The sequence below is a fragment of the Polychytrium aggregatum genome, assembly GCF_025602895.1.
Source record: "Polychytrium aggregatum strain JEL109 chromosome Unknown BJ171scaffold_1, whole genome shotgun sequence".
NCBI lineage: Eukaryota > Fungi > Chytridiomycota > Chytridiomycetes > Polychytriales > Polychytrium > Polychytrium aggregatum.
This window is the reverse complement of record NW_026516203.1, coordinates 418884-429539: the sequence shown is the minus strand read 5'-3', so window position 1 is coordinate 429539 and position 10656 is coordinate 418884. Positions and strand designations below refer to the sequence as shown.

The following is a 10656-nucleotide window of genomic DNA, read 5'->3' as shown; positions in this document are numbered from 1 at the left end:
AGCACCGCCAGCCCAGCGGGAGAATGCCCACCCAATGCCGCTGAGAAGGACAAGTCCGTTCCCGAGACACACCAAGGCTGCGAGGAAGAGGGAGGTGGAGTATAAGGAGGAGAAGGACCCGGAATGCCCAGCGACATCGAGTCAAACTGGGCTGCACCAGGCTGGCCCATCGATGCGGGAGTATTCCGTCGGCAGCATCGACCGCCGCCCCAATCGCAGCGTCGCGTTTCGCTCCCCCGGTCCTGTTCGGCCCTCCCGCTGGCCGTGTTCGCCTCTCCCCTCTTCCTTGCTCTGCCCCAGAGGCGACTCTCGGGGATCTCTCAACCGTCTCCGATCCCTCCCTCACCTCATACCTGCCGCTCCAGCCGATCGCTGTCGCGTGCCGTCTGCCCAAGCCCAGGTCGCCCACTCCCTCCTCGGATCCTCAATCTCCCTTCCGCCCTTTCTGTTCGAGGCGGGACAGCCGTTCGAGTTTGGAGGACATCTTGCCGCAGCAATGGCATCGACTTTCGTCGGGCTTGATGTTCGGCTGCAACACAAGAGCGGCACTCAGATCTTGGGCCGGGTCCGGAACATCGACGTCTCCACGCAGCTCCTCTTGCTCGAGAATGGTGTGTGGATCTCCGATCGTGATGCAGCCGAGGCTGCCCCTCGCTCGAAGCGTATCGGTTCCGGAACTGCGGCGATCGGCCAGCTCAGAACAATTGCCGAATGGCCGCATTGGCTCTGCAGCCCATCCTCGGTACCGGCTGCCCATCTGTCCTCCACGTCCCTAACCCATCCATCGTCCTTCTCCCTGCGTGTCTTCAGTCACAGTCATCGCCCCACACGGCCAAGAGATCCGTTTGCCGACTTATCAGCTCCCTGGCTCGGACATTGTCGATATCGAGTTGGCCACCCAGCCTCCGGGCCACTCGCTCGCATCCGCTCGGCCGCTGTCTGACCCCAGTCCCCCGCTGCACCCCAGCCCGGCTCAGGCCCTCGCTGCAGCTTCGGATCGGCAGGATCGCTCGTCAGTCACAGCCCCGACCCAATCCAACCAGACATTTGTCGACCCGGCCATCCTCTCGGTAGGGCCCCTGGAGCACCAACTGGAGCACTCTCCGGTGACATTCGTTCGGACCGATGCATTCGCATCCGTGCCAGCGATCCCGCCAACCAACTCCCCCACACATCCGCACGCATCCCCTTGCCAGTGCCTTGGCTGAGGAACCCGGATTGGCGTCTCCACACCCGCTCCTGACAAGCTTCCGCATCGCATCTCAGTTCTCGGTCGGAAAACCCGATGGTCTAGCACAACCCGCTCCTATCTCTGGACAAGCCCCTCCGCTGGCACGCTCGGTAAGGATCGTGCTCTGTGCCATCATCATCGCCACTGCAGTGGAGACGGCTGTCTGGCACAGCAAGGATGCAAATGCCAGACAGAGCCTGCAACAACACTCACCCGATTCACTCGCACCACGATGCCACTGTATCGTTCCAGGCCACAAGTGGAGGCACAGCCGATGGAGCAGGGCCCTCTTTCCCACATTCCGCCGAGTCCTCCCTGAACTCGTCCTCTGCTGTCCTGAGCAGCTCCCTCCAGAGGAAGGCCGCGTCTCCTGCGATGGCACGATCAAAGACGGGCAGCTCCAGGGGATTGTATGCCAGCCCTTCGAGACCTCGCCAGAGCCGAAGCCGGAACCCAAGTAGCGGCGGGAAAAGCACGGGCTCACCAAGGAGAAGCCGCGACCCTGGGCTCGGTAGGTCGCCAGCAGCGCTTTCAGCTACAGATCAACATGTGTGTGGTTGGTGTATCGTCGCGGCGGTGTTTGACACAAGACTGATTTGTCTTTGGCCATCCCCCGACAGATCGCCGGCTCAACGGTCCTCGATACGATGAGAACCAGTGGGCCGACAGCGACGTCGGCGAGTACACCGACGATTTCGACTTTCAGTCGTCGCTGCAGCTCTTTGACAAGCGGAGCATCTTTGCCGAGATTGCCTCGTCCGACTCCAAACCCGCCGACCATCTCCTCGTCAACTTGAACCGCCGCAAACCCCAGTCCGCAAACATCGGGCAGATCAAGCTTGGCATCCGGGAGATGGCCCTCAGCGGAGACGAAACCGGCAACGACGCCGAGGTTGAGAGCACTGAAAATGAGGAAGATGGCATCATCGACGACCAGTACCATGGCCCTCTGAAGCGGACAAGATTCCGCACCTATTTCGGCACACCCGTGCCCTCCGTAACGCCCTTTGAAATGGCCGAGATCGAGAGAATTACCGGTGAGAGCCTGACGCGATCATTCCCGTCGCTCCGTCGCGCTGCTGAGGAACGATCCGTGCACAGACAGCAAGTCCTGTGGTTGGGTGGTCTTCATTGTGTGTGCTTCGCAGTCGCCAGTGCTGATAGGCGTGTTCTTTCTGAACTGTTTCGGTCGCTTCCCCAGTAACGGAGACCGGGCCAAACGAAGAGCAACTCATCGAGAACGGCGGCCGAGGCGCGGCTATGTTGGTGCTCCAGGCTCTGGGAGGCAGCCGGCGCATCAAGCCGGGCAATCACAACTCCCCGCCTATTGTTGCGGTTCTTGCAGGCAATAACAGGATCGGTGCATATGGCTTGGCTGCGGCTCGACACCTGTCAAACCACGAATGCCAAGTGATTGTCTGTCTGATCGGAAGCGATGAGGATCTCTCGAACGTAGGTCCACGCTCTCTAGACACTACAGCGGCGCAATATCGCTGAGAGTGGCAAGCGCTGTATGCACACAGATTGCCCTGTTTCGGTCCGTCTCACCAACGACAGACGTCCTTGTTCATCGATCCTGCTGAGCCACTGCTGATTGAGGCTGCACTGTTGTAGTCGTGTTGTCTCCGCCAACGTCCCGTCGAATTGGGTTGTGCTGCCCGTTGCTGACACCATGACACTGTCGATCCTGCCCTTCCCTAGACGGTCTCCTACCAAAGGAAGATCTTCATACCTACGGGCGGGAGCATTGTCAGATCTGCCCGAGAGCTTCCTGGACTTTCGCAACCTGTGGACCTGATCATCGATGCCATCTTTGGGGCTCAGCAAGGCCTGCTGGATCTGAACGAGTCGGAGCGGTTCATGGTGTCGGGGATGATCAAATGGGCAAACGACAACAAGGCACCGACCCTGAGCCTGGATATTTCCTCTGGCATCAACGGCGTGGTTGGTACGTGCATCACAAGGGCATGTTGGGAGATTGAGGGAGGTGGGCACAATTCGAGTAGTTGGCGTGGTTGATGCGGGTGCGTTTGGGAGATGCTTGGGGCGATGTTTGGGGCGATGGACAGCATACTCGTATGGCACAACGGGCTGTGATGGCCGTTTGTCGCCCTCATGCGGGCATGGCACCTGTGCGTGACATCTTATCCTCGGCTCTTTCACCTCTCCTGTTCAACTCACCTTGGCGTTCCTCGGGCCTTCCCCGGCTCGTCGCCACTGCACTGCGTTACAACCATTAGGCCAGCCCACTGCCCCCACCAGCTACATCCATTCGACATGGACCCTGGCCATGGGCCTCCCCAAGACCGGAACGCCGTCCCGCGAGATCTCTGGCGAGTTGCTGCTCGCGGACATTGGCATCCCCAAGATTGTGTTTCAGAAGCTCAGTCGCAGCAACGGCCCAGCAGCCGTGCCTCTCAACATCAGCGCTGGCGCCAGTCCCGTGGGCACGCTCGGAGCACGCTCCATCGGCAAGATCCGGTACATTCCGCCGTTTGGCGACAAGTTTGTCGTTGGACTCGAGGAGATCCCGCTGGGGGAGGAATAGCCCGACCCCTGGATGCCCAGATGAAATCGGCACTGGACGCTGCATTGTCTCGTTCGTGAATGTTTGTCCATGGATGCTGTCCATGGTCTTGGTCCTTGGACTCTGCTTTTCTTCCTTCCCCTCTCCCGCCCTCCCTCACATACACAAACTCTATCTATCTCTCGGTGGCTCACCATTCCATTGTGCTCTCTGCATTGCATCTGAAATCTCACCTTGACCATCCCAGCCTTTGCTGTGTCGTGGGGAAATGTCCCTATAACGAACCGGGGCTAACCAGGGTGGACGCGGATATCCAGCAGAGTAGCGCGCGACGGATTTGGGCTCAGTCCATTAGTCCATCCGCTGTAGCCTGTGCCGAGATGGCACACAGCAAGCGGAAGACTCGATCGGTTGGATTTCGTGGTGCTCAGGGTTTCGAACTCCGCCATGCCTGTCCGTCCACGTGGCAGTCGGAGTTGGCTGGTCAAAATTGCCTTTTGTGAACAAATGAAGCTAGGGTTGGGGCGAGCAGCCAGGGTTCCGAGCGAAGCAGTCGCAGCCCTTGCTCTGGTGTTGGTTCCTGGGCGACGACACCGCAACTCTTTCCACCATCCATCCATCCATCGATCAGTCCACCCATCCCTTCTCCCTTCCATCTGCCCCTCCCCGACCGAGCCATCCCCCCCCCCGAGACTGCCGGTGGTGGAACTCCAATCAGCACGGCCGAGTGAAGAGCTGCAGCAGCTGGCTCCATCCCGAACTTCAGTCGGCCGATCCCTCATCCCTGCGCTTCCCCCGTGCCAGCTGGATCGGCGTTGCTGCGACGCAGCTGGGTCCTCGTTCGCACATTCGACTGCGGCAAGACAGATCGCCACCACGTCGCTCTCCGTCATTGACCGGCTCAGCCACACAGACATTTCCTGGCGTTTCCGGACGGGCTCGGGCATCTAATTCCCCCCTCTCGCTCTCGCTGAGCACCCTCGACCGTCCATCGGCTCCAGCCCGTTCCCCCAACCCCCCAACCCGACCGACCGGAATCACACCTCCCCAGACCCTCTGACTTATCCCTCGGCCATGATCGGCGATAATGATAGCGCTGCCTACACGGCGTCTCCGTCGTCAGCGGCCGGATCCAAGCTAAGGAGCTCGACGGGGCGGCCAATGACGACGGGATCAGCCGCTCTGGCAGCCGCAGGACACCTTTTGTCTCCATCGACCTCCATTACACCGTCGCTCTCGACTCCCCAACCATCAACTGCAGGCTCACAGCTGTACCCGCCGACATCGTTTGATCTGCCAAGCCCGCCACCCCAGCCGGCATATCCGGCGAGTCATCATCGCAGCCACAACCACAATCACGCCCACAGCCATCACACCCATCACAGCCGGCATGGCCATCACCATCCCTCGCAAGCCCATGCACCTTCTTCATCAGCACCCGCCGGCGTGCCGTCGAACCAATTCCAAAAGTTCAAGCGGTCCCGATCTGCCACACATTCGCTCATGACCCATCCCACCACGCCCATTCCCAACTATGTTCACATTCCCAAGCTGACGCATTCGCTCATCCAACATGTGCGTCCCTTTGCTTGCTGATCTCGTCTCCTCCTCATCCTCATCCTCACCCTCGAGGCTGTGCTGACACAGCTGCTCTTGATACTGTTGCGCTATCGATGCGGCCAAGGAATGCTGCTGTGTCGAAGCCTGCGAGCGCACTGCCGACTCATCCCATGGCGCTCATTGATCAACCCCCTCCCGATTTAGGGTGGCTTTCAAAGCTGCCTGGTATCTCTATCGCCTCTTTGCTGATCCGCTTGCCTCTATCGCCATTCGTGTCGTTGCCTGCTTGCATACACTCGGTATATAGATTCTTGAAGTCAACGAGCAGTACATCAACATTCTCTTCGAGGCCCAAAATAATGGATGGCTGGTCGATCAAGACATTAAAATGTACTCGTTAGCGAGAGCCTCGCCTGCTTTGATCTACTTCTTCCCTGCTTCATCACTATGCTTGGCTGTCCGGCGGCCTCATCGCATCAGTTGATCAAGCGGGCTGGGCTGCTCTTTGGCGTCCCTGTCACGGACGACTTCGCATTGGTGCTAATGCCCTCCCTCTCCTTCGCTCGGCCGTGTTGGTGTTCTCTGCCAGCTATCAAAAAAGACTGCAAGCAAACCTACTTTGGCTGGCGAATGCGGCAAATGAATACCGACTCAGGGTAAGGTAGCCGCCTGCTGGATGGCGTAGGCTGCATGAGCTGTTTGCGGCTGTGTGGCGACAGGGTTGGAACCTGCATCGACGCACTTTACCGATCCGCATGGATCACTTTGGCGGCGGTGCACACTTCATGTCTTGCTTTGCGGGGTGATCCTATCCCATCCACGCTCGATGCTCTCCTCCCCCCCCCATGTCCATCGTCCATGCGACTTAATCCGACCACACAAATACCCATCAGGCGTCAAGTTCAGCATCAACCGACTCTGCAGCCCGGGGCTCGCAGTCAAAGTCTCAACCCACACCAGGATCACCGCCGCTCATGGCCCCGACTGATGATTCGCAATGTCGCCTGTCCGAAGGAGTGCACCCACAGTCCGTCGACGAAAGGATCGGCAGCATTCTCGAGCTCATGGGAGCGCCCGTCCTTGGGCTCGACTCCAAGTCCGATCCATCCGACTCGATTGACTATGTCCCCGTACCGCCATTTGTGTTTCCGAGCCAGCACGACGTCCGGCCGATCCAGCAGCTGCAGCAGCACTACAACCAGTTCGAGTATTTGGCCCGCCGCGAAGCCAGCATTCTTGGATACATGAATATCAAGAGTGCGGCCGAGGCTGGAGGACGAAGCGCTGGGGCCAGTCGTCGCCGAGATGTAGCTGAGAGGACGGCTGATCTCTTGGATGACGACGAGGCCGATGACGACAAGGACGACGAGCATGAACCCGGGTATGGCGCGCCGGTCTCGACGGAAGACACCGAGGGGGAGGGCGAAGAAGATGATGACGACGACTATGTACCCGATGAAGAGGACGATGCGGACGAAGACGAGTCTGAGGAAGAGGGCGACGACGACGAGGACGGCAACGGCGAAGGCGCTGGCGATGCCGAGGCCATCACTATCGACGACGAAGACAGTCCGGCGCCAAATGGCGATGTCGACGGCGGCGCCGATGTTGATGTCGGTATTGAGATCGATTCCGATGTCGTGGATTCCTCGGGTATCCTCGGCGGGATGGGTAGCAAGATGGCGACGGCTCCTTCTGTACAGTCGACGCTACAGCTCGGCGTGCCCAGCCCGCAAATCCTTCATGCTGCCCTCGGCGGCTCGGCTCACCTGAAGAGCGATCACAGAGGCAACGCCGAAGCCCACGAAGCGCGTGCGCCTGCGCCGATCCTGGACGACGACTTTTTCGACTTTACCGATGCGATCCAGATGCCCGATGCGGACGACGACCCGTCCACGTTCTTGTCCTCCCAGGGCCTCGGCGACAGGCTCGACATGGCTCCATATCTCAACTCGGAGGATACGCCCCAGCTCTTCGGTGCGCCGCTGGACGGGCTGCTGAGTCTCGGCGGCACGGATCCGATGACCGAGGGCGTATCGGAGCTCTCGATGATGACGAGCGAGACCGGCTTGGGCAACAACGACGAAGCCGAAGACGACGATGAGGATCCTGCATCTGGCGCGATAACGGGCGGGTATCAGTTCGACGGATTCTTTTCGACACCAATGGGCGGCGGCACGGGAGGCGAGGAGCTGTTCTCGGACCTATTTGGAGACATGTGGGATCGCAGCGAGGGCGCATGAGGCGGCTGCGCGGATGCTGCGGGGCTGGCTTGCGATGTTATCAGTCGAATAAACAACGAGACATCGTCTCATTCAGACAAACACGGCGTAGTCGGACCATATCACACACCCTGTCAAGTGGGCACGACGGGGACCAGCGAGTCGCTGCAGATGCAGCCACTGCAGGTCAGGGCAAGAATACATACCTGGGAAGAGGGGAGGCAAAGAGCAGAGCAAAGAGTAGTATCGCTGGTTTGGGTGCCAGTCAAAGCCGTCCAGCCAGATCGATCAACATCAACCAATCCACAAGCCATCAGCGTGTGAAAGTGTCCCGTTTAAACCAAGTGCCGATGCTGGGTGGTTCGTCTGGATCGAGCCACATCCATGCCGTGCGACATGGCGTTCCTCTTTTGGCAGGAGCCGTCCCGATCCATCCACGCGCGTTTTTGCCGACAGCAAGGCAGCAGTTTCGGCACGGAGGGTTGCGTTGCGGGTGTGGAGAATCTGCTCTGCAGGTGTGGAGAATCTGCTCGCGGATCCTGCTGCGAATACGGAGCAAGTGTGCACCGAGCGCAGACCCAAGAGCGCAGACCCAAGAGCGCAGATGCGAACGACGCTGGGCGCTGTGCCGTGTGATTCTCCCTGCACAAAATGCTCTGGCCGGCGCTGGTTGGCCACGGTCCCGAGAGTCCCGAGAGTCCCGAGAGCGGCCGAGAGCAGCCGAGAGCGGCCGAGAGTGGCGCGCCTCGGCCAGCAGCAACCGCGTCCGTGCGACGCTGCTGCAGCTCGCGTGCTGGCAGACAGTGTGTCCAATGCCCGAGACAGACAGGCGCTGTGCAAGGGCCTGTTACGCAGAAACACAGTTTGCATCTCAGCACACAGTGCGCGCAGCCACTGACGCTGCCATGGGCACTGCCATTGTCACAGACGCCTACGCACCTAAACAGCCGCTTGTGCGCGCCGCGCGCCACTCGCCACTCGCGCACGCCCACGGCCCCCCGCCTGTCCTGCCGCGCGCCGCCCCTTCCCCCCAGCGTCGCCTTTTTCGTCGCTTGAGTCATCTCGTCTGGCTCCGCCGGTGATTCAGCGCCCGTCCTCTTGCCTGATCTGTCCTGAGCTGTCCTCTCGTCTGATCGGTCCTGTCGCCCTCCTCGCTCCTTTTAAAGCCCGCCCCGCCCACCGCATCTTCCCGGCGAGCACCTCCTATTTTGAGCCGTCTCCCCAGCTGCCGAACTCGCCTCAGACTACTCTCAGTCGTCCTCCTGGAACGCTGCTTCCATCTGTCTTTCCACCCTCTCCTCTCTCCCCTTGACCTGCGTTTGATACCGCCGCTGTCCTCTGTCGCCATGGCCGTGCCCCGCAAGACCGCCCGCTCTGTCGATTCGGCCCTGGATCTCTCGGCCTCGCCCTTCCCCGCCAACATCAACACCAACAACCTGCCCTTCAAGGGCCCCTACCCTCCTACCAAACCCTCCGATGTCGGCTTCCCCACCCTCCCCAAGAGCGACGACTTCATGTGGGAGACTTCGGATGAGCCCCACGCCACCCGCCGCAAGATCATTCTCCAGAAATACCCCGAGATCAACAAGCTCATGGGCCCGTGCCCAAAGACAAAGTACTCGGTCTTCTTCCTCGTCACCACCCACTTTGCCCTGGCCTACTACCTCAGGGACAAGATGTGGACCCTGCAGTTCTGGCTGCTGGCCTACTTTGTCGGCGCCACCATGACCCACTCGCTCTTCCTCGCCATCCACGAGATCACCCATTTCCTGGCCTTCAAGTCGCCTCTCTACAACCGGCTCCTGGCCTCCTTCGCCAACCTGCCGATCGGGTTCCCTTACTGGGCCGCCTTCCGCGGCTACCACCAAGAGCACCACAACATGCAGGGCGTCGAAGGCATCGACACTGATCTTCCCACGGCTCTCGAGGGCCGCCTGTTCAAGTCGACTCTTGGCAAGCTGTTCTTCTGCACCTTCCAGATCCTCTTCTACGGTATGTCTCACCGCTCGCTTCTGTCACCGTTAGACCTGTTGCTGGTCAGAGATGCGCCTTGCTTCTGCTAATGAGCGACCCGCCAGCCTGAATGGCTGAATTGAAAGTATCTGTGTCGCCCTCTCTGGCGGGTGCTGCCCGATCTTGCGTCATGTTGCCTCCGTCGGCGCTCACTTCTCACGCTCCTCGCGCTTGCTGTGCTCTCACACCACTCATCTTCCATCCCTTCCACTCGTCATCGGTGCCCATCACAAACAGCCCTCCGCCCCATGATCGTCAAGCAGCAAAAGTTCACCAGCTGGCACGTCTTCAACTGGGTCACTCAGTTTGGCGCCATGGGTGCCATGATCTACTTCTGGGGCATGAACCCGTTCTGGTACTTTGCCGTCTGCACCTTCCTCTCGGGCTGCCTGCACCCCATGTCCGGCCACTTTATCGCCGAGCACTACGTCTTTGTCAAGGGCTTCGAGACTTACTCGTACTATGGTCTCCTGAACCTGTAAGCATCGCATCCCCTTCTCGAGCATGATGTCCCCGCGCAATCACCCTTTGCTCGCAAATCATGTCGCCCTGTGCACCGTTCTTTCCGCTACCGATGCGTCCGGCTGCTCACCCGTTGCGCTACTGCTGCTTTCATAGCCTCGCCTACAACGTCGGCTACCACAACGAGCACCACGACTTCCCCAGAATCCCTGGCTCTCGTCTCCCCGAAGTCCGCCGCATTGCCGCCGAGTTCTACGACGACCTGCCCCAGGTCAAGTCTTGGGTCATGACCATCGTCAACTTCATCATCTTCCCCCACATCACCCCATACAACCGTGTCAAGCGAACTGTCAAGAAGCAGTACACCAAGACCAGCGGCGACGCCGAGTAGATGCATGGAGGCCGCCGCGGCCTGGCGGCTGGCAATGTCACCGTCGCTGTCCGCGTGCTGAGTCACCCCCCTCCTCTGATCCTTCTATCACCCTCCTTCTCTGTGCATCAATCTCACCATCCTCCATCTAGAACCTCGAGATTCTCCTATGGGACGCCACAGAACATGTTTGTGTGCGTGTGTGCGCTTTATGCTACTACTATTTCATCAGACTGTTGCAGTGCTCACGGCGAAGCGGGGCTTCTCCCTG

The 10656-nt window shown here is 59.8% G+C and overlaps 3 protein-coding genes across 3 annotated transcripts; all 3 read left to right on the top strand.

The window, feature by feature from the left end:
- Positions 1-221: 221 nt before the first annotated feature.
- BJ171DRAFT_484564 (YjeF N-terminal domain-containing protein) lies at positions 222-4004 on the top strand. Its single transcript, XM_053109006.1, has 8 exons — positions 222-611; positions 811-1070; positions 1267-1341; positions 1484-1742; positions 1852-2268; positions 2433-2683; positions 2933-3179; positions 3472-4004. Exons 1-8 carry the CDS (start codon positions 497-499, stop codon positions 3777-3779), a joined length of 1932 nt encoding a protein of 643 aa, XP_052971706.1. The 5' UTR covers positions 222-496; the 3' UTR covers positions 3780-4004.
- A 365-nt stretch (positions 4005-4369) lies between these two features.
- BJ171DRAFT_484562 (uncharacterized protein) lies at positions 4370-7642 on the top strand. Its single transcript, XM_053109005.1, has 4 exons — positions 4370-5333; positions 5626-5708; positions 5908-5974; positions 6212-7642. The coding sequence occupies exons 1-4, from the start codon at positions 4833-4835 to the stop codon at positions 7559-7561; spliced, it is 2001 nt and encodes a 666-aa protein (XP_052971705.1). The 5' UTR covers positions 4370-4832; the 3' UTR covers positions 7562-7642.
- Positions 7643-8643: 1001 nt separating this feature from the next.
- BJ171DRAFT_4209 (dihydroceramide delta(4)-desaturase) lies at positions 8644-10560 on the top strand. Its single transcript, XM_053107461.1, has 3 exons — positions 8644-9532; positions 9791-10031; positions 10172-10560. Exons 1-3 carry the CDS (start codon positions 8887-8889, stop codon positions 10404-10406), a joined length of 1122 nt encoding a protein of 373 aa, XP_052971704.1. The 5' UTR covers positions 8644-8886; the 3' UTR covers positions 10407-10560.
- The last annotated feature ends 96 nt before the right edge of the window (positions 10561-10656 follow it).